At 43.0% G+C, this 27,358-nt stretch overlaps 2 protein-coding genes across 3 annotated transcripts in view; one reads left to right on the top strand and one right to left on the bottom strand.

The window, feature by feature from the left end:
* Nucleotides 1-3,326, bottom strand: part of LOC135546524 (sacsin-like) — a 33,833-nt gene extending 30,507 nt beyond the window's left edge. Inside the window, exons 1-4 of the mRNA XM_064975020.1 lie at nucleotides 3,266-3,326; nucleotides 2,396-2,466; nucleotides 2,028-2,150; nucleotides 778-928 (exon numbers count right to left, since the gene is read on the bottom strand). Of these exons, the coding sequence (XP_064831092.1) occupies nucleotides 778-928; nucleotides 2,028-2,050 (174 nt within the window). The 5' untranslated portion in view covers nucleotides 2,051-2,150; nucleotides 2,396-2,466; nucleotides 3,266-3,326. The remainder of the gene's footprint in view (nucleotides 1-777; nucleotides 929-2,027; nucleotides 2,151-2,395; nucleotides 2,467-3,265) is intronic.
* Nucleotides 3,327-9,521: 6,195 nt separating this feature from the next.
* Nucleotides 9,522-25,538, top strand: LOC135546518 (tumor necrosis factor receptor superfamily member 19-like). Of its 2 annotated transcripts, none has more exons than XM_064975008.1 (10): nucleotides 9,522-10,050; nucleotides 10,462-10,552; nucleotides 10,896-11,009; nucleotides 15,502-15,680; nucleotides 15,842-15,927; nucleotides 21,637-21,801; nucleotides 21,958-22,125; nucleotides 22,252-22,354; nucleotides 22,943-23,247; nucleotides 24,125-25,538. In XM_064975008.1, the coding sequence occupies exons 2-10, from the start codon at nucleotides 10,487-10,489 to the stop codon at nucleotides 24,127-24,129; spliced, it is 1,191 nt and encodes a 396-aa protein (XP_064831080.1). In that variant the 5' UTR covers nucleotides 9,522-10,050; nucleotides 10,462-10,486; the 3' UTR covers nucleotides 24,130-25,538. The 2 variants fall into 2 exon arrangements, with proteins under 2 accessions (XP_064831080.1, XP_064831082.1); XM_064975010.1 differs by having other exon boundaries at nucleotides 9,523-10,050; nucleotides 21,958-22,083.
* The last annotated feature ends 1,820 nt before the right edge of the window (nucleotides 25,539-27,358 follow it).

The following is a 27,358-nucleotide window of genomic DNA, read 5'->3' as shown; positions in this document are numbered from 1 at the left end:
TTTGTACATCACATTTGGCTACTGAAACGAACTGAAAATTCAGTCACCAACAACATCAAACTTTTTCCGAATTAACTCCATAATATCGACCGAAACATGGCAAACGTTGTTTGGAATCAATCCTCAAGGTGTTTTTTCACATATCTCTTCATTGATATATCGTTCGTGGAAGCCTGCTTTCTTCTCTGAATTCCATGGAAAAATACTTGCAGCTGAGGTTTGCGCACCAATTTCGGCGCAGGACACCGGGCGGACACCTGGTAAATGTGGTCTCTTATGGTCAATCTTCCAATGATATGCCTACAAATACGTCACAATGCTGCAGACACCTTGGGGAAACGACAGAAAGGGCAGGCTCATTCCTCTCGCATTCACAGCCATATAAGGAGACAATGGAAAACGGAGCCTCAAAAATCCTGCTGATTTCCTGGATGCCGTTTCATCTTGGTTTTGCCTGTAGCTCACGTTCTTGGGCACGAGTGTTTTCTTTCCAAAGCTATCAATTCTATGCATAGTCGAGCATCTTTTTGTGACAAAATATTGCGCTTAAAACGGGCACGTCTTTTTATCCAAAAATGAAATAGCGCCCCCATAGCATCAATAGTGTCTCACACAGGATATATGTACAGACAAGGGACTGTCTCTTGTCAATGAATTTTACCATTGTGTGCTCATGTCAAGCATTTAATCTACTGTAGTCAAACTATGCCAAACTACATTTTCAGTCATTTCAGTAATGAAAATAGCTACAATTTGTAAAATTGCTTTTTTACCTACCACTTTCCCATTGTGAACCAGCTGCTGCTCGGTGACAGGCAGGTCGCTTTCGTCATAGATGAGTTGCTTGATGTCCCGAACAGCTGCAGAATGAGGGACCTGGTAGGCCCTCTGGCCAATATACTCATGACGGACTGTCACCCATGGCAACCTAGAAAATACACAAAAATGTATTAGTTATTTCTTTGTCCTGGAAAGAATGGCACAGTAAATCATAGACGGCATTCTTCATTTGGTAGGTCACAGGCATAGAGCAACGTCAAGCTTACATGGTGATGTTCAGGGACGATATTATTCAAGCAGTGCACTGATTCTATCACAAATTTAAATTTGTGTATAATTGTAGTGTACATGTTTCCTTGGTCATCCTGAGTTCACAAGACCAGATGGCTCTTCTATTGATATGGAAAGAGCACAGAATACTGGTAGCACTTAAACATAGGGAACAATGGGGTCAGCAATGCTTGCTTGCAGTTTGTATTGATTAAAGAGAAACCTGAGTATATAACCTAAGTCACATCCATTTGTTATCAAATGTTTTAATATTGCTTGTGTTTCTTGTGTTTTCTCCTCTGCATCAGAGAAATACTGTCAGAAAAATGACCACCAATTCCAAAAGCTTCAAGATGGTGATAGGTCATATGGACATAGGCCACGTGCACTTTAGTACAAATATCAGCACTTTCCCGAAAGAGAATAGCTAGATCCTAACAGTAATATCTTCTAGTGTAGCAATAACACTGTTTATAACTCTATTTAGGTTCTGTCTGAGTAACTAAATACAGAGATCTGTATGCATATATTTACTTATGCAACAAATATTGATTGTGCAGTCAGCAATAAAGGGTAATAGCTTTGCCTATTCTGCAAACCACTTGAATCAAGCTGCCATCTCTGCAATGTCCATATTTATACAAAAACAAATGGGTGGGGCATTCAACAGGGAGATGGATGGAACACAACATGTTCTAGACAAAGGTTCACTATAATGGCAATGAGTCTTCTATAGACACTTCAGAAATTACATTAGGCCTTTATATTATAGGTGATTGTGACATCTGATTCCAGGGTGTCAAGACAGGTGCTGAATACTGCAATGTATAACTAATTGGTGATAGAGAGAATAATGGTGAGTTAACACCTCAACATAGTTCAACAGCAGTTGACATAACGTTTGATTGGGGATGTTGATGAATAGGCCTACTTCAGCCCCCATGTTTAAATTTGAAATGTGTAAACATCGAACTTACCATGGGTCTCGACCGTTTTCCATCACTTCTAAGCCTTTTTCGTGCTATGTCCCCGCGTACACATTCATTGGACTTCTTTCTATCTTCTGCACTGAGCGTTGGGAAACTCCACCCGGGAAAAGACTGTCATACAAACAAACAGGACCGTTATTTTCTCACAATACACCTCACAACGTTTTCACTCGAGCCACTTATCTAATGTATATTTATTGTTATTCGTTTACATTCCATAGGATACGTACAGTTAGCAAATGTTGCGGTTGTAAGAAGCTTCATTTAGCCATTCCCCCTCAATGGGTCCCCCGCTAAGGCTACAATGTATCACTGCGGTGCTCAGTTATCAGCTATTCAGTAAAACGGCCACTCACTTGTATCCCGCCAAGACATTCGTTTCATGATCCTGTAATCCAGCTGTATCTTTTCAATAGAATCTGTGTTTCTGAAAATTATAGATATGGAAGTCGTAAGCAAACAAATTTGTGAGGCTACTTCCTACATGGTAATTCCTTCAAAGGCGCTGTTTCTAATAATGTATTATCAGTGCATGTGATAACTGCGTCTGTTGCGGGTTGGCTGGACTGCTGGTGGGAAGCTAATGAACTCTGGTAGTTGTAGTCACGACAGTAACAAGATTAGAAACACATTGCAGTCCCTCTCAAATTGCGTCCATCTAGCTACTTTCTCATATAAACCCATATTATTATGGGTTGCAAAATAAGCTATGGTTATAATATGAATATTTTGCAGGTGATGCATTAGGTTATATGTTACACTTTCTATGTCTGTAGTAAATCAATTTCAGTTGCTCATCTATGTTATAGTCTTTAGAATTAAGTAGTTGTATAATTCAATATAAAATAATCATCTCTGAAAATGCTTCGATAATATTTATGATTTTGGTGCAGTGCAATTGGCATCAGTATCCACTGCAACGTAGAAAAATGACATCACCCAACGGTAATCAAGGACTTTCAGCACTTTAAAGGATCCATCTCCACGCGTAGACATTATTTTATGCTTAGCATGTCAACAAACGCTTTCGCAAAATATGATATATGAAAGACTGACACTGTTGTGTGCAACAAACGAAGGGCACATTGTTAGGCCTATTTGGCTACCCTACTCGTAAACAAACAATAACATATTCATGATACGGGGAAAGAACAGCATCAACCAGTTTGCAATTTTCAGAATACGGTTGATGCCGCAGAAGCCTATATACGAACCGGGATACTTACATCGGAGCAAGATTCCACCAGAATCATCAGACTCACGCATTGTGCGGCATCTGCCCTGTCCTCTCCACCCTCTCATAGTTTGTAGTGCAAACGTCGCTGCTTGACTGTCTCTAAAACGGGAGACCTATACTGGGGTGATCAGATGAATGTATAGGACTATCCAGTATCCACTTTCCAACAGAAATATTCCGAGAAACTGTACACGCGAGACATAATCCTATATCGAATGGTCTCCTCCAAACATCTCTGAACTAGTTCTATACTGCAGAACTCGTGCATTTCTTAAAGCTACAGTATGAATGGGTGACCGAACCGACTGCACACCAAATCAAAATCAAATCGAATTGTATTTGTCTCATGCTGTGAAATGCTTACTTGTGTCTTTTTCCAACAATGCAGTTAAATATATATACATATATAGTACCAGTCAGAACTTTGGACACAGACTCATTCAAGGGCGTTTCCTTATTTTTACTATTTTCTACATTGTAGAATAATAGTGAATAGTCAAAACTATGAAATAACACACATGGAATCATGTAGTAACCAAAAAAGTGTTAAACAAATCAAAAAATATTTTATGTTTGAGATTCTTTAAAGTAGTGACATTTTGCCTTGATGACAGCTTTGCACACTCTTGGCATATTTTCATTTTTTATACATTTTTAACCAGTTTTCGCTTTAACATCATCCAGGGGTAAAGTGACTAGGCAACAGGATAGATAATAAATGCACACATATGTATGTGTGTGTTGGGGTGTTAGTGTAAGTATGTGTGCATATGTGGGTAGAGTCCAGTGTGTGTATGTGTAACGGATGTAAAACGGCTAGCTAGTTAGCGGTGGTGCGCGCTAAATAGCGTTTCAATCGGTGATGTCACTTGCTCTGAGACCTTGAAGTAGTGGTTCCCCTCTCATGCCAGGAGAGAGAGGCCTTGCTCTGCAAGGGCTGTGGCTTTTGTGGAGCGATGGGTAACGATGCTTCGTGGGTGACTGTTGTTGATGTGTGCAGAGGGTCCCTGGTTCACGCCCGGGTATGGGCGAGGGGACGGTCTAAAGTTATACTGTTACATATGCATAGAGTCAGTGCAAGAGAGTTAGTGCAAAAAAGGGTCAATGCATTTGATTAGCTGTTTAGCAGTCTTATGTCCTGGGTGTAGAATCTGTTCAGGGCCCTGTTGGATCCAGACTAGGTACACTGGTACCGCTTGCATTGCAGTAGCAGAGACAAGAGACTATAGCTTGGGTCGCTGGAGTCTGACCATTTTTTGGGCCTTCCTCTCATACCGCCTTGTATAGAAGACCTGGATGGCAGGGAGCTCGGCCCCAGTGATGTACTGGGCTGTACTCATCACCCTCTGTAGCGCCTTGCATTAGGATGCCTTCCAGTTGCTCTTAGCACGAGCTGATGCAGCCAGTCAAGATGTTCTCAATGTGCTCCCGAGTGGTGCAGCGGTCTAAGGCACCACTGCAGCTTTGGGTTAGATACCAGCCGGCCATGACTGGGAGCCCCGTGGGACGGCACACAATTGGCGCAACGTCGTCCGGGTTAGGGGAGGACCTGGCCGGGGGATTTCCTTGCCTCATCGTGCTCTAGTTACTCCTTGTGGTGGGCAGGGCGCCTGCAAGCTGACTCTGGTTGTCAGTTGGACGGTGTTTCCACCGACAGTGTGTCAAGAAGCAGTGTGGCTTGGCAGGTCATGTTTTGGAGGACACATGGCTCTTGACCGTTGCCTCTCCCAAGTCCGTTGGGGAGTTGCAGCGATGAGACAAGATCGTAACTATCAATTGGATATCACGGAATTGGGGAGAAAAGGGGTGTAAAATAAATATATATGTATTTTTTAAATGCTCTCAATGGCACAGCTGTATAACTTTTTGAGGGCCCATGACAAATCTTTTCAACCTCTTTAGGGGCAAGAGGCTGTGTGGGTTTGTGGGGACCATGTTAATTCCTTAGTGATGTGGACACAGACGAACTTAATTCTCTCGACCCACTCCACCACAGCCCCATCTATATGGATGAGGGCGCACTCACCCCTCCATTTCCTGTATCCCACAATCAGCTCCTTTGTCTTGCTGATGTTGAAGAGAAGTTGTTGTCCTGGCACCACACAGCCAGGTCTCTGACCTCCTCCCTATAGGCTGCTTCATTGTCATCGGGAATCAGTCCTACCACCATCGTGTCATCAGCAAACTTGATGATGGCATTAGAGTCATTTGCGGCCACGCAGTTGTGGGTGAACAGGGGTACTGGTGGGGACCAAGCACACATCCCTGAGGGGCCCCCGTGTTGATGGTCTGAGTGGTGAATGTGTTGCTGCCTACCCTCACCACCTGGGGGCGGTACGTCAGGAAGTCCAGGATCCAGTTGCAGAGGGAGGTGTTCAGCCGCATGGTCCTGATCTTGGTGATGAGCTTGGAGGGGACTATAGTGTTGTAATCAATGAACAGCATTCTTACATATGTATTCCTTTTGTCCAGGTGGGTGAGGGCAGTGTGGAGTGCAAAAGAGATTGTGTCATCTGTGGATCTGTTGGAGCGGTATGTGAGTTGGAGTGGGTCCAGTGTGTCTGGGATGAAGGTGTTGATGTGAGCCATGACCAGCCTTTCAAAGCATTTCATAGCTATATATGGGAGTGCTACAGGGCGATAGTCATTTAGGCAGGTTATCTTGGCGTCTTTGAGCACGGGGACTATGGTAGTCTGCTTGAAACAACTTGGTATTACAGACCGGGTCAAGGATAGGTTTAAAAAGTCAGTGAAGACACTTGTCAGCTGGTCAGGGCATGCTATGAGTTTGCTGGTCTGAGGTCATACAACGAGAAGCATCCGGATTAGTGTCCCGCTCCTTGAAAGCGGCAGCTCTTGCCTTTAGCTCAGTGCGGCTGTAGCCTATGGTACTGTATTCATTCTATAGCAAGAGGACTCCTGCTATATCCAGGAGTGATAAGCATCATTTTTTTGTCTTTATCTGTTGTGGTCTAATACTGTCTTTTTGCTAGCTAGGGCCACCATTTCCTTTAAGTGCTGTCTGTTTTGCCAGTGGCCTACTTGGTGTGTGAACTGCTGACTGCTCATAATTTGCAAATCGTTGTTGGCACATCAACCGGGTTCAATGGGCAGGGCAATTTGTGACTTGTTTTGGTAATCAGTGGCTGTATTAAGGGGAAGTGGTTTCATCTCTTTTCTGAGCTTCTCAGGCTCCATCTCAGTGTGCTTCATTCTATAGTTAGAGGAGTCCTGATATCTCCAGGATTGATAAGTATATATATTTTTTGTATTTATCTGTTGTGGTCTAGTACTGTCTTTTTGCTAGCTAGGGCCATCTCCTTTAAGTGCTGCCTGTTTCCTCAGTGGCCTACTTGGTGTGTGAACTGCTGAAGCCACTTGCTTCTGCCTCTGACCCTCAGAAACTCTTTTCCACATTCTCCTCCCTCCTTAATGCTCCACCCTCTGTCCCTCCCTCCTCCCTCTCTGCAGATTACTTTGTCAACCACTTTGAAAAACTATTAACGACATCCGCTACACATTCACTCAGCCTATTGAGTCCACATGTCTCACTCACACAGAACTACCCTACACCTTGACCTCTTTCTCCCCTCTCTCTCTAGATGACATCCTGCGACTAGTGAGGACTGCAACAGCTAATGGGGATCCTAATAAAATACTCCCCCCAAAATACTCTCATGTCACCCCGCTCCTCTGCACACTCCACTGGCTTCCAGTTGAAGCTTGCATCCACTACAAGACCATAGTGCTTACTTATGGAACAGCACAAGGAACTGCCCCTCCCAACCTTCAGGCTATGCTCAAACCCTACACCCTAACCCGAGCACTCCGTTCTGCCACCTCGGGTCTCTTGACCTTCCCACCCCTATGGGAGGGTAGCTAGCTCCCGCTCAGCCCAGTCCAAGCTCTTCTCTGTCCTGGCACTCCAACGGTGGAACCAGCTTCCCCCTGAGGACAGCAGAGCCCTGTCCATCTTCCTGAAAACATATCATACCTTACCTCTTCAAACAGTATCTTAAATAATCCTCTTCCTCACCACGACTTCTCACCCAAACATTTAACCAGCACTTGCAGTTGACAGCCCCGCCCCACCCCACTCCCCCTTCTAGCTCTGACTCTACTGACAGCTACGTTATTGAGGAAAAATGTACTTTTTATGCCTGTGATATGTGGTTGTCCCTTAAGATGAATGCACTAACTGTAAGTCGCTCTGGATAAGAGCGTCTGCTAAATGACAACAACAAAAAGAAGAAAAAAAAGAAGGCTAATATATATAAGTACGGTCACTGTGGGCTCAAACTTGTTGATGCACTTATTAATGAAGTGACTGATGTGGTAAACTCCTCAATGTTATCGGATGAATCCTGATAACATGTGCTGTGCTAGCGAAACAGTCCTGTAGATTAGCATCAACTTCATCGGACCACTTCCGCATTGAGCATGTCACTGGTACTTCCTGTTTGAATATGCCAATAGGCCTAGGCCTGTTTGTTATTGCACCTTTATTCACCAATCACCAGATGCAATTAAAATGTGTTTTTGCTGTTGTCCCAAAGAAATATGCATGGGGTTACAATTTGGGGTTCAAATCAAGTTGCACCATGGTGGCTCAAACCACAATATATTTATCAAAATGTGTTAATGTGTTAAAAATATCCAGCTTATTTTGGACGTTTCTGTGGATATAATCAAATAAGTGTATTCAAAGTGGTCCCTCACACCTGAGACAAATATAGGCTCAGGCATATACCTTCATGTAATCAGTTTAGGGAGCAGATCTTTTAGAAAATATGATTTTAAGGTGCAAACCTCTTAATGTCATGACGAAGACAATGGTGCGCTAAAATAAACTATCCTACTGCTGACGAATTCCCATGCATGAAAATATCATGACAGTTTATATGCACTAGATGGAGACAATGTATAAACCCCAGTCAACAGTCCCACAAAGAGATTATATCAAAACATATTGAACAATGCATTGAAAGAACTAAGATGGACAGTTTTATAACTACAGCCCCATAGCAGTGTGTCCACCAGGCTGAGATGAACACATACTTGTAGAGATGAAAGCACCTACAGTTGGTTGCTATACTTGTGTATTGGAAGGAGGTCTTATGCAGAGGAGAGTTGTTTTTCTATTTGTGAATGGCACCATTATAAATGTGTGCCATTCATTAAAAAGTCAAGGACTGCAATCTTTTAGTACACAAAAGATATACAACACATAATAAATGTGTAGGCATTTTGGTCTTTTCAAATAACGAACTTAATATTTATTGTAATGTATTCAAACTGGAGATATTTGCCAGATACATTATAAGAGAAATAGTAAGCGGAGCAACCTTCCGCTGTTGAAATACTGTAGTTCCATTATTTGAAATGTGGGGCAATGTGTTGACAATCATGACACAAATCTCTAGAATTGATTTACAACATGCCCTAACATGTCTACTAATTGGCTGCTCTGTTTGACTGCAAAATGTTACTTTCCTCTCACTCTCACTCTCACTCTCTCTCTCTCTCTCTCTCTCTCTCTCTCTCTCTCACTGTGTTTGAGTTCTTCCTATTTAAATAGCTTTGAAAACAGAAATGTTAGTAGGGCAGGAGTAGAATTATGATTTTTGTGAAACACTGAAGGCTAGGCCTATGTGAGAAGGGACGCTATTTGTTAAAATTAGCATTAGGCCTTCATGTATTATATTGTAAGGGTTCATAGGTTGTTAATAATTGCATACATTATTTACAGGTCAATTGTAAATTATTATATGGTATTATTGGTCAGGTCAATGTTGTTACTCTAAAAATTTAGGCTTAAGCCACAAGTCTATAAACATCTTCTAAACTCTTTATAAGAGGGTGGCAGGGTAGCCTAGTGGTTAGAGCTGTGGACTAGCAACTGGAAGGTTGCAGGTTCAAACCCCTGAGCTGCCAAGGTACAAATCTGTCATTCTGCTCCTGAACAGGCAGTTCCTAGGCTGTCATTGAAAATAAGCATTTATTCTTAACTGACTTGTTAAAAAAATAAGCTCTTTATAAACTCCAAACATAAAGGGTCCCCACTGCAGCCTATCTTATCCAAATTGACCACCATAAAGTAGAGACAGCCTCTTTCAGATTGTTAACTTTGTGGCTGGTTTCCTCTCTAAAAGCTGCAGACAGTCGGCCCGACCAATCCCAGAACAGCAGAGTGACGTCATGGCATCTGCAGCTCATTGAGATGAAAGGGAATGTTAAGGGCTGTGGCATCAAACAGCGAACCCTCAGATAAACCAAACAAACAGACCGGGGATCGCACAGAGGGAGGCGGCGCTGGAAGTGGAATAACAACACAACCAGATCTCGACGCCTTGCACTTTACAAACTCTTTGCATTTCCACTTTTGTGATCTCTCTGTCTTGCATGCAATTGTATTGAATTGTGAGGTTATTGTCATGCGATCATAATGACCTGTTTGTAGCTCTAGTGTCCGCCCTGTGATTGCGCTTTGATGTAGGCCTAGAGGCCGATCAGAGATCAGATTACATGTTTTAGATCGCAGCCATCCCCTGCCTTTGATCTCCACGCTGATTTTGTCTTCAATCCGGGGATTCCTCTGGACTGGAGCAGCGCAGCCGGGCAGAGAGCACATCGCATGGCTGGAATGGTCTGGAGCCCTATGCAGAACGCATAGGAGTGGATATCTGTCTCAAACTACAGTCATTCAGCCAGGGAAGGGATAACTAAAGGAAGAGATAACTAAAGAACCGATCAGACTACAGCAGCACATACCAGGTAAAGCGTACAGAGGGCTGCAGTTGTTTTGTAGCCTATATGATTTTGAGACATTCAACAAACTGAAACTATTAACATAACTGTTTTGACTTTTGATAAGATAATTCTGTCATAGCCCTGGCCGGTTTTGACGCATGACGTCGCATCATTGTCCTCGCTGAATATATAAACTATCTAATCAAAAACATTGTTACAATGTTCCACAATAGTTGTTACAAAACCGGTATGTTGTGATTGGAAGCTGAGAACAAATATGTACCTACTCCTGATTATTGTACTAATTTTCACTGGCCATACATTGGTCTTTTTGACACCAATACAAGGTTCCACAATATTCCTTTATGTTTTTTGTTGTTGTTGAACAGAGTAGAAATTATCATCTTCATTCTAATATCTCTCTCTCTTTTCCAGACTCATTCCACAGTAGCCCCTCAAAATGGCCTGGATGTTTGGTCAAACCTGGTTACTTCTACTGACATTTCATGTAATATACTCATCACTGGTAAGTGTTCTGCATTGAATTTACCCAACTAGTGTGATATCAGGCTTTTGACAGGCCATTTATAGTCTGATCTGTGATCTGTAATGCCCACGTATAATAGCCTTTGTAACAGTCTCCATTCTAAGTTAGTTTTGTCAGATCTGGCAGGACATCAATGTGTGGACGGACAGATATAGTAGTCTACATAGTTTGAGGAGTAAAAGCCAGTGGGTGAAATAGTGTCACTATTGTAGGGGGATTACGCCCGCTCTGGACTCGGTCCACATGATCTCTTACTGATGAAAGGCGTGATGAAACGCAGGAATCCCTAGCTGCTCAGTATCAAATGATTATTCCCTCTCAGGTTCCTGTAACGGCGGAGGAGGAGACCAGTGAATGCAGAGAACAGGAGTACAAGGATCAGCTTGGGAACTGTAAACCCTGCAAGCAGTGCGACGCGGGACAGGAGCTATCAAAGGTCTGAAGCCTAGTAATGTACCCTATATAGACAGTAAAACTTCGACATCAACATATTATGTTCTTCTTAAGAGTGCCCTTAAATGTACTGCACTTTACATACAGACTTCAAAAATATGTACGAAATGTAGTCCAGATGATTACACCTCTGTTGAACAAGTTTATAGCATGGTTCATCACAGTTGAAAGGAAACCTTGATCTATAAAAATGAAAGAGAGTGAAACCATGATAAAACTGGATACTAACAGATCACTTAAATCAGGTTGGAACTTCATAAACCTGAATAACCTCTGGATAAGATATACACTTGGTAAAAATAAAAAAAACACAGATCTTTTTTTAGGAAAGACCTGCGTTCATCAATAGAATGGATTCCAGTGTTTAGAATAGTGAATATTATCCAGGGGACTGAGGTTATTTATGACTTCCTCTGTTTCATGGAGAAAAGGGCCAAATGGCTTTTGTAGAACACCAACCGCTATTTAATCAGTCACACCCATACTTCGACCCTCTGTTGCTGAATGGATTCCATTGTTTTTCCCAAAGTTCCCTGTCCAAGTTATTGTATCCATTGTTTGAAGGAAACCATGCATAAACTTGCTGTACAGTGAGAGGGGAATGCCTTTAATCACTATTCTTGCCAAAGACATGGTGCTTTGTGTGGGCTGTGTAGAAACGGGTTGGGAGGCCATAAGCAAGTTAGTTTAGCAATGCTTTTCTTCCTACCACTTCAACATGTGCTCAGCTAAGCACAGGTAAAAAACCTTCCATCTTATACTAAATTGCCCTCTTGTATCATCTGTTGCACACATACATTTCTACCAGGTTGCCTTTTATCTTGTTACACACAGACATGCAGTCAGTGGTGGTACGCTTCAGTGGGCCCCATGTTTCTCTGCCAGTTCAACAGTCATGAATGCTAGACACCCTGGGGGTCCTGGTTAATAATTGGCTGCCTCATTCATTCTAAGTGGTAGCGGGAAGCCATCTCACAGTGGAGGGAGGCTCTAATAAGGCTGTGTGGCTGCCATAGAGACATATGGAATGCGATTATACCATCTTCTGGATGTCTGCCTGTATTGTTGTAAAGCAACATCACAAACATCAATTAGGTCTTTGTTCAGGGAACCACCAAAGCATCAGGGAAGTATTTTATTAAAATGATTTGATATTTGTCATTTTCATCAACATAGCATAACTTAATAGCTAGCAAGGGTTGCTTTGTTTTTTGTCGTCATATCAAACATACATACTGTTAAGAACTACATTCCTGCCCCCCGTCCCCCCAGTCCCGCTTAAATCTGAACTCAGACCCTTTGGAGTCACCATTAAGTAGGTAACCCCCCCCACCCCCCCAGGCTGTAAATTCAGCCACCAGTGGTTTCAAATGACAGAGATAGCTAATATACCATTCACTCTGACCCAAGTGGTCTCAACAACAATCTTGATTAATGTTTTGACCAGGGATGGTATTTTACAAGCTTCCTGGCCTTGAGGGTCAGATTGTTGCGAGCTCTTCTGAGAATCACACAACTCTCACTTGTGCACAGGTTTCTTTCTATTAAATCCTCGAAAAATACAGAAGTCCTCGCCTTGTCTTTCATCTAGCATTGTCACATTTGCGCAAATCTACGATTCCAAACCATATATACATACAGTACACACAGTACATACAGTACATACAGTACACATAGGAATGACTGCCCCACATATAGTGCATGCAAGCTGGGAACTGCATTAAGCCACTGGCAAAGAGGCAACATGTCTTTGATTTGTAGACACTAGACATTGAAAGAGTGTGGTAGTGTGTGGAGAACATTAGATGGCACACTGCGTTAACAAACTCATATTGTTTTACGAACTCATTCATTACTGGATCAGATGACTGGCCCCCCTGGAGACTCTTGTAATTCCGTCCTGATCTCTGAACTATCTCCCCGTCTGAACATGCTTTAACCCCAGCCAGCCAGCTCTCTCTCTCTTCCCTCCACACAGCTCTACCTCTGTGCTGTTTTGCTTGGCATTCTCACCAAAAACTAGATCTGGAGATAGGAGTAAAATGAGACTTGTAAGCACTGGCTTTTGTGCTCACTTTTTAGGCTAGATCATCCTAAACCCATGGAAGTAATGACACACTTGAAAGTTAATTTACCTATACCCAATTAGCTCCATTTAAATGAGACAGTAGCATTATGTGATTCCTGGCTGCATCCAAAGATGGGATACCTTGACAGCATGGTGTTTCCATCCAATTACCAGACAATGGACTGCATTAGATCATTCCGGGATGTTACAGCTCTGCCTGGGTGGAGAGAGGACAAGTTGGCTGAGTGCTCCTTTTGTTCTGTGCCCTGGCCTGTGTACATGGCAGCCCCATCTACTGCCATGCAGTGCCACATGAACAGTGTGCCAGCGCCCAGCTTTGTGGGGATCAATCCTCTTAAGACCCCTTCATCTGGAAGTTGGACGACGCTCCTCTATCCAAAACCACTCTGAACAGCTCTGCTCTGACTGCTTTGCAGCAGCTAGCCTTCCATGGCGTGCACTAGGAGAAACCCAGGCTCCAGGGTTCACCATCCTCCATGAATCAAAATTGTAACTTTATTTCCTTCTCTCCGTTGTCATCATCTCCCTTCCCTCTTTCTGTCTCACTCTGTCTCTCATCTTTCCACTGTTCCCTGCTCTGCTGGTGTGAAGGTCCTTATATGGAGATCACACAACAACAGCTGCAGTCCTGTCATAGCCTTCCTCCGGCCAGAGCCAAGGTCCAATGTCGTCTTATATGTGTTTAGCTGAAATGGCTAAATTCCTCTGTCTTCTGCCCCGACTCTGTGGGGCCATCACGGGATCCCATCTTTGCCTCACTTTTTAACATTTTCTTAGCCAGTCTGCCCACATTCTGGTGCGACTGCATGCCCAGGCGGTGAAACATGACAAGGTCAAGGAGAGAAGTGCCCTGTTTGAATTTCACCTTCACGTTAATGATATATGAGCCCCCCCCTCCATCAGTCAGCCTGGTCTGGGAATGCATTGTGGCAACAGTGGTTTAATAGTGGACGGGGGCAGCTGCTGCAGATAACACAATGACTGATGTCATTCCAGCACAGTCCTTCTACTTGCCGTGGGATGCGATGATCAGCAGGAATGTAAATGTTCCTATGACCTCAGGAAAACAAGTTTGCCAGCCTCTGTGTGCCAAATAAATACTATATAACATTGAATAGGGATTACATTAACATTAGACTTACTACATACACCCCATTATACATTTTTGGTCAAAACAGAATAGGCTATATTCTCTTGTCCCCATTTTATGAGGTGTACCCATTAATCCAATAGTAAACAGATATACTCATGTTATATAGATAATATATACAGGGTGATAATACTGTATATCTAATATGGGTCCAGTAATATTTTCCATCTTAGATTCGCTATAGAGGTTTAAGCATGACAACTGAGCTGATTCCATATTAGATCACTCATTCAGTAATAGATGCTGTGCTTTTTAAGTGCGGTACCCCATTGTAGGACCAGGAGAGGTATTCAACTTCTTACTCTTGTGCACCTCTCCATAATCCCTGCCCCATATCTAACTGAAGCGTTGCCTACATACACTGGCCTCTCAATCACCAGGACACTCACCGAGTTGTTCCAGAAAGAACCAGTCATACATAAACCCAGCAATATACTTGCATTAATACAACAGTGGTTGTCCCCGAGGGCCTTTATCTTTGAAATACCCGGCCATTCTGGATCCTGTTGCAGAAGGTCATGCATTGATTCTGAGAGTCAGGGAGATTATTGCCAGTGTAAGATGTTACCTTATGATCTTGGAAGCCAAGATCATTCTTTAATTCTAGACACCCTGGTCATCCTCCACATACAACACCCGTTCTGCCAGTCACATTCTGTTAAAGATCCCCAAAGAACACACATCCCTGGGTCGCTCCTCTTTTCAGTTCGCTGCAGCTAGCGAATGGAACGAGCTGAAACAAATACTCAAACTGGACAGTTTTATCTCATTCTCTTCATTCAAAGACTCAATCCTGGACACTCTTACTGACAGTTGTGGATGCTTTGTGTGATGTATTGTTGTCTCTACCTTCTTGATCTTTGTAATAATATTTGTACTGTGTTTTGTGTTGCTACCATGTTGTGTTGCTACCATGCTGTGTTGTCATGCGTTGCTGCTTTTCTATGTTGTTGTCTTAGGTCTCTCTTTATGTAGTGTTGTGTTGTCTCTCTTGTTGTGATGTGTGTTTTGTCCTATATTTATACTGTATTTTTTATTTTATTTTTAATCCCAGGCCCCCGTCCCCGCAGGAGGCCTTTTGCCTTTTGGTAGGCCGTCATTGTAAATAAGAATTTGTTCTTAACTGACTTGCCTAGTTAAATAAAGGTTCAATAAAAATAAATAATTCAGAGCCTTTTTCCAGCTGCCCTCAGCCCCACCTCTCACCCAGAGGGTTTCTCCTGTTAATCCCTCCAGGAATGTGGCTTTGGTTACGGAGAGGATGCCCGGTGTGTGCCCTGCAGAAGCAGCCGCTTCAAAGAAGATAGGAGCCTGCAGAAGTGCAAGCCCTGCCTGGACTGTGGCCTGAACAACCGCTTCCAGAAGGGAAACTGTTCCACCACCAGAAATGCTGTGTGCGGAGACTGTCTGCCCGGGTGAGGGAGGGGCTTAATCCCTTACAACAACTACTCTACTTCTACTACCAGTGTACTACTACTCAGTTACTACAGATAAATGGTCAAAGTATTGGTTCGTTACTGCACACAATCAATTAAACATATTTCATAATAATCCAATGCTATGTTGTGTTTAACAGGTTTTACAGGAAAACTAAGCTGAGCGGATTCCAAGATATGGAGTGCATACCATGTGGGGACCCTCCACCTCCATATGAACCACACTGTGAGGACTTACTTTCTCTTCCTTTACTGGAAGTTGTGTAACATCAGAAGAGCCTCTGAGGAAAAGTTCTCATTAAGTTGAACCATTCACATCAGGCCAAGGAATGTAGCCAGTGAAATTACAGGCAAAATAAGGAATATCCGTAGCTTGAATGAGAAGTTGAGAACATCATTAATTAAAACTATTGAACTCCAGGCTAAAAGTACAGCCAAGACCCCAAAAACATGTCAGGCCATAATGCCATAACAAAGCACATACCTTCATCTAAAACATGCCAGCACAAGGCCCTTAGAGTAATCAGAACCACAACCCCAATGGGCGGAGAAAATCACTGTTCATTCAGTAAATTCTTATTGAGCCAGCCAACTATGTTTTATGCCCAAATAAATGCTTAGTTTTATAAGTAGGCCCATAAATGTTGAAATGGATACTGCTAGCATAACAGTCGGTCTTGCCAGAACTGGATTATTTTAGCTGCGACAATAAGACCCACTATCATCGCTCCATTCTCAAGGACTGCGGAAAACCTCTTATCTTAAGTAAAAGCCTCCATCCACATATTTCAAGACAAAAAGGAGCTTCAATGTTTCTAAATAATAGTGTGGAGTTCAAATGATTGCATTACATCATGCTTCTTTAGTTAGGTCTTGAATGAAATAAGAGAGTGTAGTGTCACATCATCTACAGTAAAATTCTTAAACTTTGTCGTGTAATTTGCTAGCATGTATCCACGGAGGTCTATTAAGCATTTCTTAAAGGTTTTTTTGTTCACAAAGCAGCGGATTGAATTCCAGTAGGACACTACTACATCTCATTAGCCACCTTTTTCCAGCCGTTACCAGTGATTAAGTATAACCTTATGATTTTCGGCACTCACACAGAGTGGGCTAGCTAACTTATACCTTTGGTAAATGAGTGTGACTTCCTGATGCTTGTGGAGGCCGCAGCTGTTCCTTGAGAAGGTTTGGCAGCGTGTGTGTATCCAGCTAGGTCTAGCACCCCTCTGTTAGATAAATGAAAACGTCTCCAGGATATCAGACAACTTGAACTCACAAACTGAGTTTACATTTGCTCTTTCTAGAGATGGAAAAAAATCTACTTACATTTAGTATGTAAATCTGTGTCACACCCTCAATATGAGCTTGTTTTACTACCATTTGTGGATAGGACAATAAATATTTATATTCAAGCAATAACTGTAAAACATGCAGTATTTGTCGAGATAGAGTCTACATATGACTTGACCATATGAAATCACCCTGAACATGGGCCTTGGGACATCTAAGTTATGCATGTCTGTATGTTTGGCTGGCTGTCTGGCTTGCCATTGTGAATGCAGAAGCCCATGAATCAAAATGGCCATTATCTCCCAGAGAGAGCAGAGCTGGTAGTTACTACAGGGAGTCTTCCTAATGTTTGAAAGCCTTGATCTCTCTTCCTCTAGTGTTATCTTGTGTAGGGTGGTGAAAACTTAAAGGGCAGATCATTATAATAGGCTACACTGGCTCGGGGCGAAGCTGCAGCTGTGCAGGGAGGCCGCTTTTGGAGGAGGCCGTAAATCTTAACGCACTTCAGTCTCCTGGACAGTTTCTGGGGCAGAGTAAAAATTAGATTGTGTTTTATGGGTTCCTTCAGTTGCTTTAATGTATTTCATCTGCAGGAGTTTCTTCTGTGTCACGGTAGAGCTATTAAAGTTGTCTGGAGAGAGGCCGACCGTAGCACCCCCCAATCCCCAGCTCCAGAACCGTTTCGCCATTTTTACTCATTCCAAACAGATTTACGCCAAGGTCATATGGGAATTTAGTCAGTTTTTTCTATTAACAAACCAATAATCATTGCTTCTTATTTAAGATGGAAGCTTAACAGTCAGAGAAATATTTTTCGACACTTGTATCTCAAACCAGGATTTCACAGCATACACAAAAGGAAGTCAGTCCAATTTTGTTTGAAGCAAAATGCAGACTCTTATCACCTCTTCATGCAACTGTAATACTTTTCTAGAGATAGGGCCTGTGGTCAGGGCTACTCAAGACCCTAAAACTCATGACCCGACTAATATCCATCCTCATTTCTCTCAACATTTTACATTCAGACAACTTTATCTCAGTATTTAATTTCTTCTACTTCTACTTTCTTAACTTCAAAGGTCCGTGTCATGTCTCCTGACCACTGACTGTAAAAAAGTAGTGTTAGCAGCATGTACAGAGTTATGTAGATTGAGTTGAAAACCAACACAAGCCAAATGAGAGCGGTCAACCCTTAAAATCAAGTCCACCAAAACAAAGTCACTCAAGAGCCAATCAGGACTCTCGGTGCAAGAGGCGGCATTAGAGTCCCTGGTTTCAATCCAGGCTGTTTCACATTCGGCCCGGGATTGGGAGTCCCACACAATTGGCCCAGCGTTGTCTGGGATTGTCTGGGGTAGGATTGTAAATAAGAATTTGTTCTTAACTGACTTGCCTACATAAAGGTAAAATAAAAAATGAAGAATTGACATGAGTAAAGTGTTTATGCTCAGAGTAGCAAAGCGCCTCACCACTGCCGTAATCTAGTATCCATGTAAATGTATAAACCTACAACCCCATGGCAATGCTAGTTTGTTTTTCTTGCAACACTAAAAGGGGTGTTGGGTGTATTTATGATAGGAAAGTTTAGTCAAAAATACAAACTCTTGGTTGTGGAGGGCTCATACCTCTTTGGCAATGGGAAGCCATTCCAGTTTCACAGGTGATGAATGTGGATGGGGTCACCATTAGTTTTCAGAAGGGGCCATTCATACTTCCCACTGGGCAAAAACTGGTTAAATCAATGTTGTTTCCACGTCATTTCAACCAAACAATTCACATGATGATGTTGAATCAAAGTGGAAAACTGGTAGGATTTGAACAAAGTAATCAACATAAGAGAATTTCTGATTTCTTAACCTAAATCTAATGACAAGGTGATTTTTTTTTGTTGATTTCAAATTGAATTCACGTTAGTTGACTACTCAATCAAATGTAAATCAAAACTAGACATTGAACTAGACGTCTGTGCCAGTGGGTTGGTGGTTCCCTATCTTTTTGTGGCCTGTCATACACAAGGCCATGCATGGCTTTAAGTTTGGCATTCCCAAAAGTCAACAGGGAGAGAGGAGAGCATGTATCAAAACAAGCAGTTTATTGGCAGAGTGCGGTGGGTTGATACAATCGGCAGGTGAGGTCTCCTCAATGGGTCAGCCTTAATCTGTGTTTGCTGCAGCTGTCTGGGAGTGATAAGAGCTGCCACTGGGCTGGGGTGTGGGGGAGACAGCTGTCTGGGAGTGATAAGGGCTGCCACTGGGCTGGGGGTGTGGGGGAGACAGCTGGCTGCGGAGGGGAGTGGGGAGGGCTGCCACTGGGCTGGGGGTGTGGGGGAGACAGCTGGCTGCAGAGGGGAGTGGGGAGGGCTGCCACTGGGCTGGGGGTGTGGGGGAGACAGCTGGCTGCAGAGGGGAGTGGGGAGGGCTGCCACTGGGCTGGGGGTGTGGGGGAGACAGCTGGCTGCGGAGGGGAGTGGGGAGGGCTGCCACTGGGCTGGGGGTGTGGGGGAGACAGCTGGCTGCGGAGGGGAGTGGGGAGGGCTGCCACTGGGCTGGGGGTGTGGGGGAGACAGCTGGCTGCAGAGGGGAGTGGGGAGGACTGCAACTGGGCTGGGGGTGTGGGGGAGACAGCTGGCTGCAGAGGGGAGTGGGGAGGACTGCCACTGGGCTGGGGGTGTGGGGGAGACAGCTGGCTGCGGAGGGGAGTGGGGAGGACTGCCACTGGGCTGGGGGTGTGGGGGAGACAGCTGGCTGCGGAGGGGAGTGGGGAGGGCTGGCTGGATCAGACGGCCATGACATGGGGTTTCCACAACTGTACAGTGGAAGAAAAAGTCTTAGAGGTTTTCTGCACCATGGTGAGACTGCTTGTGTAAGCATGGGTGTAGGTGTTCAGTCAAATCTTTCAGCAAGTAATTTTGGGTTACTTTGATAGAGGACTTTCCAAAAGATGGATAGGAAGGACATTCAAAGATTTTCTTTAAAGTTGTTTGATTTAGTGGAGAATGTTACCGTATCCTCACGAAATCATCTCAATATATATCAAGTTATATTCCGCTATATAAACTGTCTAGTGTAATTTGTGTATTTGCCTTGATCTGAGCAGTGCACTCCTGTCAAAATTGTTAGAATATGGCACCTGGTTTCTGTCATAACAGTTTTGAAGACCTATCTCCCCTGAAACGTCCTAATCTTGATTTAATAAGCCATTATCACCTGTTTGTTTACAATGTATTTTTAAATGCTTATTTATTTTGCCACCGGGTCAAACTTCAATTTTAAGCTTCACCGGCAGTTTGGGATTTTTGTCTTCCTCAGATGGAATGTACAAATACCCTTCTCCCCTATCCTCTATCCTCTATCCCGATGGAATATAAAACCTTTTCCAAGGCTAAAGTCATGTTTACATTGCATAACAAAGTTCTTGAATTTGAAAAGACCAAACCCACTTTGTTTTAGGATTAATGTACTAAAAAGCAAACAGTGATTGAAGGGGCCTATTGAAAAATATATTTTTCAAACAAAAAATATATTAAACAGATCTCACATAATCACTATTTTCTCTATAGGGGGTGGGTAGCCAGTCACTTTGTCATAGTAGGTGTAGTATTACTTTAGGTATTTTGCTCTCTATGTAAACCTACACATCAACCATGCACAGCTCTTGACTCACTTTAAATTCTATATGAATGTAATTGTGATGAGGGAGAGTAATATTGACCTAAAATTTTAATCACAGATAATACAATCATACTTCTGTTGCTTTTTAAAATAATATCAGTGGCCTTATTGCACGTTTGCCTTGTGACTAGACATCCGTCATGTACGAAATTATCCCTCAACAAAGTTTGTTTGCTTTGTTGAGGAATTAAGCAGATAGTTATATCCGATAAAGAACCATTACAATGACATTTTAGTCATTGAACCTTCATTTAGCATAAGGAGATTGTATCTAATTTGTTATGACATCTGGCACATTAAGCCCTGATGTTCCATATCCGTGGGAAAGTGTTTAATGAGAAGCTGTCCTCAAGGCCAGGTCCCTTAATGTGAGAGTGTGTGAACAGTTTGGCGGTGGGGATCCTAGACAATGGCAGCAGTTGCAGTCATGGGATAAACACACATGCACGAATGCGCACACATACACTCATACACACACACACTCACGCATGCACCAGGCTTGTTTCAAACGTCTGGCCAGACTACACAGACATAATGATGGGGCTGTGTGACTGGCATGAGAGGGCCTTGGGGTGGGGGGATGAATGACGGCAATAACTCATCCTCCGGAGGGAGGGGGGGGAGAGAGAATCTACTCCAGACATTCTCCTTTGAGCCTGTCTCCTTGGAGGACTCAGTGGGTCAAAGACAGCTACTACATGCCAGTAATAAACATAAACCTAGAATGGACACAATTCAGGTGTAGAAAAATATGGCCAGATAGTACTACCAAGGTCAGACAAAGACATGTCACAGTCGACTCTAAAATATAGTCATTCTAAAACTATACAATTGAAATGTTTTATTTAATTTAACTTTTTACAACTTCTACTCTAATTTCCGATGTTATTATGTCAGAAGAACTGCAGTGGTGACGTTTGATGCTCATATTGACCTTCTCTCTCTCCCCATCTCTATCTCTGCCCTTGCAGGCAGCGGACGGGTGAACCTGGTTCACATCCCCCCGGTGGTGACCAGCCCTCGGGACATGGCTCTGGCAGCAGTCATCTGTAGCGCTCTGGCCACCGTGCTGCTGGCCCTGCTCATCCTCTGTGTCATCTACTTCAAGAGACAGCTGCTGGAGAAGAAGCCCAGCGGTGAGTGACCAACTTGAATTTGAAAGAAGTCATTACAATGGTGTGGAAATCTCAGTGTAGCATTGGGACCAACAGGTGGCTTTGCTATTTAAATATAGCAGCTGCTATCTTGCACTTGTTTGGGGTCTCCATTATGAAAGTGTATTTTTGCTTCAGCATCTCTAAGGTCCCAGGATGGTCCATACAGTGGAGCAGAGTTGTCCTGCCTGGACCGACGGAAGCTCCATGACTTCCCTCAGCGCCCATGCTGCCAATGTCACCATGGGCCAGGCCACACCTGTGGTAGGTCCAATTACTGGTGGGCTTCTACAAGCACATCAAGTGGTATGGAGTCTTTGACTTTATCACTATGGTACTGGCATTACTGTACGCTGAGGCTTCTTGGCCAGGTCATCCATGCGTTCTAATGTTTGGCGGTCGGTCACACGGTTATTCCTGTGTGATTTCCAGGCCCAGTGCACTTGATCCCCTCCCTGTGCTGTGATGAAATCTGCAGTCTGGGCCGGAGTAGAGACACCAGCCCCTTCCAGTCCCAGATCAGCCTCAACGAGGGGTGAGGACCATGACACAACACCACCACTCACCTCACCAATCAACATCACTTAACATTGTTCAACACCATCATAATTCATCAACAAAAATCACCATCTATTTTAGTACATGGATGCCCAGATATGACAGTCAGAAGAACAGGTAACAAGCACAGCAACTGATATTGTTTGACATCATGTCTCCTGGAATCCCAGAAAGACCTAGAAGTGTAGACAGACAGACAGACAGACAGACAGACAGACAGACAGACAGACAGACAGACAGACAGACAGACAGACAGACAGACAGACAGACAGACAGACAGACAGACAGACAGACAGACAGACAGACAGACAGACAGACAGACAGACAACCATTGCTGTGGTGGATAATGTTTGCAAAACCAAACAACATTCCTTTACACACCTCTGGTTCAGAACAGGAAGAGAAACACAGACAAGGCCAACAACAGTCTTGTTATGGTGTTAACTTTGGGTCTGTTTGGGAGATTACTGTCAGAGAAGTGCCTCCCTGGGACTGTGGTTGGATCATTATTGCTAGGAATGGGAGAGATTTATGCTGCTGACACAGCCTCCATTTTCCCCTACAGATGCAGCATAAACCCCTGTGAGGAGAACGTCCTGGCCTATCTGAAAGCCCATCCAGAGCCCTGCATCTCCAGAGAGGCTGGCGAGACATGGCCACTCATGCAGAACCCCGACTGTGTCGAGAGCTTGGGATCGCCCCGCTGCAACCCAGAACCCACAGAGAGGTGTGATGAGGGCGAGGAGAAAGAGGAAGAGGGGTGCACGTTAAGTGAGGACACACAGGAGAAACCAACTGATCATAGCCAGGAGAAGACTGGTGCCTTGACAGAGGTCCTCCTTCCAAAGCAGCAGCCATCTTCACTGGAAGGTCAGTGGTGTCTTGTTGTACTGTATGACCTTTAATGCAGACACAGACAGAATGGTCCTCTGTGTACATACAGTTTGAAATTGAGCGATGCTTGGTATATAACATACTTAAAATGCTCACTTACAGTAGGGTAAGCTTTCCCAGTAATTATACATGAGCCAAGCCAATGAGCGATTAACAAACTCAGTAACATACTATTCTTCACTGTGTGAAGAAAAGAGGAAAGTATGCAAGTGCAAACACTATTAAGCTCAGGAAACTAAAGGCCTAAAGGTAAACTATGCCATGAAAGGAATGTGCTGTAAAGAAACATCACTGCTTCTCCTTCCCCTCAAAACTATTTAGAATTCTTCTGCATAGCAGGTTCCCACCGGATTAATATGAAATGGAACCGATAAGAAATGGTTGTCCATTAAAACAGATACATGCTATTTATGGAAAAAGCTTCAGTGTATCTGCCAAATGGAGCTTCAGAACCAGAGCAGACTACCTGAACTGATGGAATCCAGTGAGTGGGAATGAGCTCAGAGCAGAGCAGCAGAAGCCCCAGCAAAGCAGTCATGTAGAAAGTTACAACACAGAGGCTACAACACAGAGGCGTCAGGACAGAGAACACATTCTGTGTCCTAACAGCCTAGTTCAAACACACACACACACACACACACACACACTTGTTTTACCAAAACTGTTGCACACCCTTTGATCGGCAGGGACAGTGGTGTCCATGGAAACTGGAAGCAAAGATAGGGTCAGGCCGCAATCCTAGCCGAGCTTTCTGATGATATTGTTTTAACTCACTCGGTCCCTGCCTGGCCTGTGTTAGGTAGATAGATGACTAATGACCGTGTGTGCTTTTCTCCACTCTTTCTTTTTCCAGGATGACATGGATTTAGTTGGCTCGCGTTCCACCCTTGAACCACCCTGGACCGGAAAACAGTCCAGAAAGATCCCGTTTCAGATTACATTAGCCCACACACCAATTTCAAAATAGTGTGTGGCACACAATCTCTTTCAAGCGGCTTGTGACCCACGGCCTTCCGTCACGCATCTGAAGCGACTATGTAAATAAATGCAAACAAAAGCACTTCACTGTAAAATAAAGCACAAAGAGCAGAGACTAAAAAGAAATCTATGCACAACGCGATGTTGCCGGGCCAGAGGCTGATATAATGAAGTTCAAATGATGACAAAATGACTGTTGACTGGTACAAGGTAAATAGAAGCCATCCCATTTGTTTCCGATGTCTGCTTAAGAATGTCTTACATTTACTTATGTAGGTGACTAGCAGCAACAGTATCACAGATCTGGCAGTGTGACTATTGGTGTGTCTTAATAACTGACAACGTCTCCTTAAAAGGCCTAAGAGAAGCACGTCAAAACGGACGTCTGTGATTTCTGGTGCACATTGAAGACAGTCTAGATAATACTGAATAAGACCTTTTAAGGATGGGACCCTTTTCCCCAAAAATTTTGCCTAAAATGACATACCCAAATCTAACTGCCTGTAGCTCAGGCCCTGAAGGATATGCATTTTCTTGGTACCATTTGAAAGGAAACACTTTGGAGTTTGTGGAAATGTGAAAGGATTGTAGGAGAATATAACACATTAGATCTGGTAAAAGATAATACAAAGACAAAACCAACTTTTTTTTGTACCATCATCTTTGAAATACAGAGAAAGGCTAAAATGTATTATTCCAGCCTGGGTGCAATTTAGATTTAGGCCACTAGATGGCAGCAGCGTACCGGCAAAGTTTTTAGACTGATCCAATGAATCATTGCATTTCTGTTCAAACTGTTGTATCAAGACTGTCCAAATGTGCCTAATTTGTTTATTAATAACTTTTCATGTTTAAAACTGTGCACTCTCCTCAAACAATAGCATGGTATTCTTCCACTGTAATAGCTACTGTAAATTGGACAGTGCAGTTAGATTAACAAGAATTTAAGCTTTCTGCCAATATCAGATATGTCTATGTCCATTGTTCTTGTTACTTACAACCTTATGCTAATCGCATTAGCCTACGTTAGCTCAACTGTCCCGCAGGGGACCCACCAATCCTGAAGAACAATGAGGAATGTTTGTGTTTGATATCAAATTGGTTGTAGATCTTGTAAAATAGAAAATAGGTCAATATTTTTGTAACGTAGACATGACTGACTAGTGGCAAATATGCCTGTTTTTTTCAGTTGCAGTATTGGTGGTTGTGCATAATTTTTTTATACACTTCCACAATTAAATTAGACATAATTGTCCATATTTGTAAATAAACCACTTCAACAAGACAAACTATGCGATCTTGATTGTTTTTCAAATATCTCTAGTGAATAGCACTGAACTGGCCCATCTTAAATCCTACACCAAGGACCTCAGACAACCTGCAATCATCACTACATCACACATACTACATTCACTTCAATATACAGTGGGGTCTCTGTCTGAAACTCAACATATTACTTCCCCCAAAATAATATGATTGGATTTGGTTCAGAACAAGATACATACAAGTAATGAAAATAAAGCTTCCATTAGCGATTTCATATTTAGGACATTATTCATGGCTCTGTGCGATGTACAGTAGGCCCTCATGTGGTTACAGCTACCCAGCTCGCTCCTTTCGATTAGCATGTTCACACCTTGATTAACCATCTGAAGTAAGTCCCACCGGGTGACGTCCAAGGTCTGAAATCAGTGCTAGGCAAGTAAAGCTCCCGAGTAGTGCAGCGGTCTAAGGCACTACAGACCCTGGTTTGATCCCGAGCTGTTTCACAACCAGCTGTGACAAGGAGTCCCATAGGCCAGCGCACAATTGGCTCAGCATCGTCGGGGTTAAGGGAGGGTTCGTCATTGTAAAAAAATAACAATTTGTTCTTATTAACTGACTTACCTAGTTAAATATAGGTTACATTTCTTTTTAAATGAAAAGGACATTGTATGGTGAGCAGCTGCAACCTCAGCCCCTAGTAATTACAGTCAGAATCTGTTGAAACAGATGCAACAGCTGGTAATACTTGATTCAGCTAGTCGTCACAGTCTGGGTCGTGCTCTATGTGAATTAAACAGAAGTCCCTCAAATCTCTGATTCATAACACCTAAGAGTCACTCTATCCTTCCTTCTCTGCCCATAACCTCCCCTCCCTCCACCCATCTCTCCATAACAGGAACACTTAGACAAAACAGAGGGAGCAGATTTGCCTTTAAGTCAAAACACTGGCAAAATGACAGGAATAGCAGGTGTTGTATTTGTCACCTCTGATCCGAACAGGAAATAACAATGAACTGCTCATACTTTCTCAGAAAATTATATTCAACGCTCACATATTGTTGTACCAGATATGAGTATTTTCTCTTCCCTAAATCTATGGGCAGATTTAAAAAAAATGTCTACATACTTCAACTTATCTATTTATATGGACATTGGAACAGATGCTTCAAACTTACATTCTCAAAGTGCTGAAGATTATATTGCACAATGATGCAATATTCTGAATTACAGAATGTACTTCTAGTGCTTTCCATAATTGATATGCATCAATGACAAATATTTGTGAATATGGTATATTACATGTGGTATATGAACAGATCTGCAAAAACTTTCATGAACCACGTAGAACTTTTGGTTGACCTAAATCACTAAATACTAAACTGAACAAAAATATTAAACGCAACATGTAAAGTCTTGGTCCTATGTTTCATGAGCTTAAATGAAATAGCCCAGAAATGTTCCATATGCACAAAAAGCTTATTTCTCAACAAATTTTGTGCACAAATGTGTTTGCATCCCTGTTACTGAGCATTTCTCCGTTGCCAAGATAATCCATCCATCTGACAGGTGTGGCATTTCAATAAACTGATTAAACACCATGATCATTACATAAGTGCACCTTGTGCTGGGGACAATAAAAGGCCACTCTAAAATGTGTGCCCCACATGTCTCAAGTTTTGAGGGAGTGTGCAATTCGTATGCTGACTGCAGAATGGTTCAGATAATAACTACAGAACGAAGCCAACACCAGCATGAGCTTTGGTTGCGAATGGTATGAACTTTTGAACTCTTATTCACTACAGAAGTGATACCTCCTAGCTGTTGAGTTAGCGACCGCAGCTGC

Source organism: Oncorhynchus masou, chromosome 9 (assembly GCF_036934945.1).
Source record: "Oncorhynchus masou masou isolate Uvic2021 chromosome 9, UVic_Omas_1.1, whole genome shotgun sequence".
Taxonomy (NCBI): Eukaryota; Metazoa; Chordata; class Actinopteri; order Salmoniformes; family Salmonidae; genus Oncorhynchus; species Oncorhynchus masou.
Note: the sequence above shows the minus strand (reverse complement) of the source record. Positions and strands in the feature narration are given on the sequence as shown.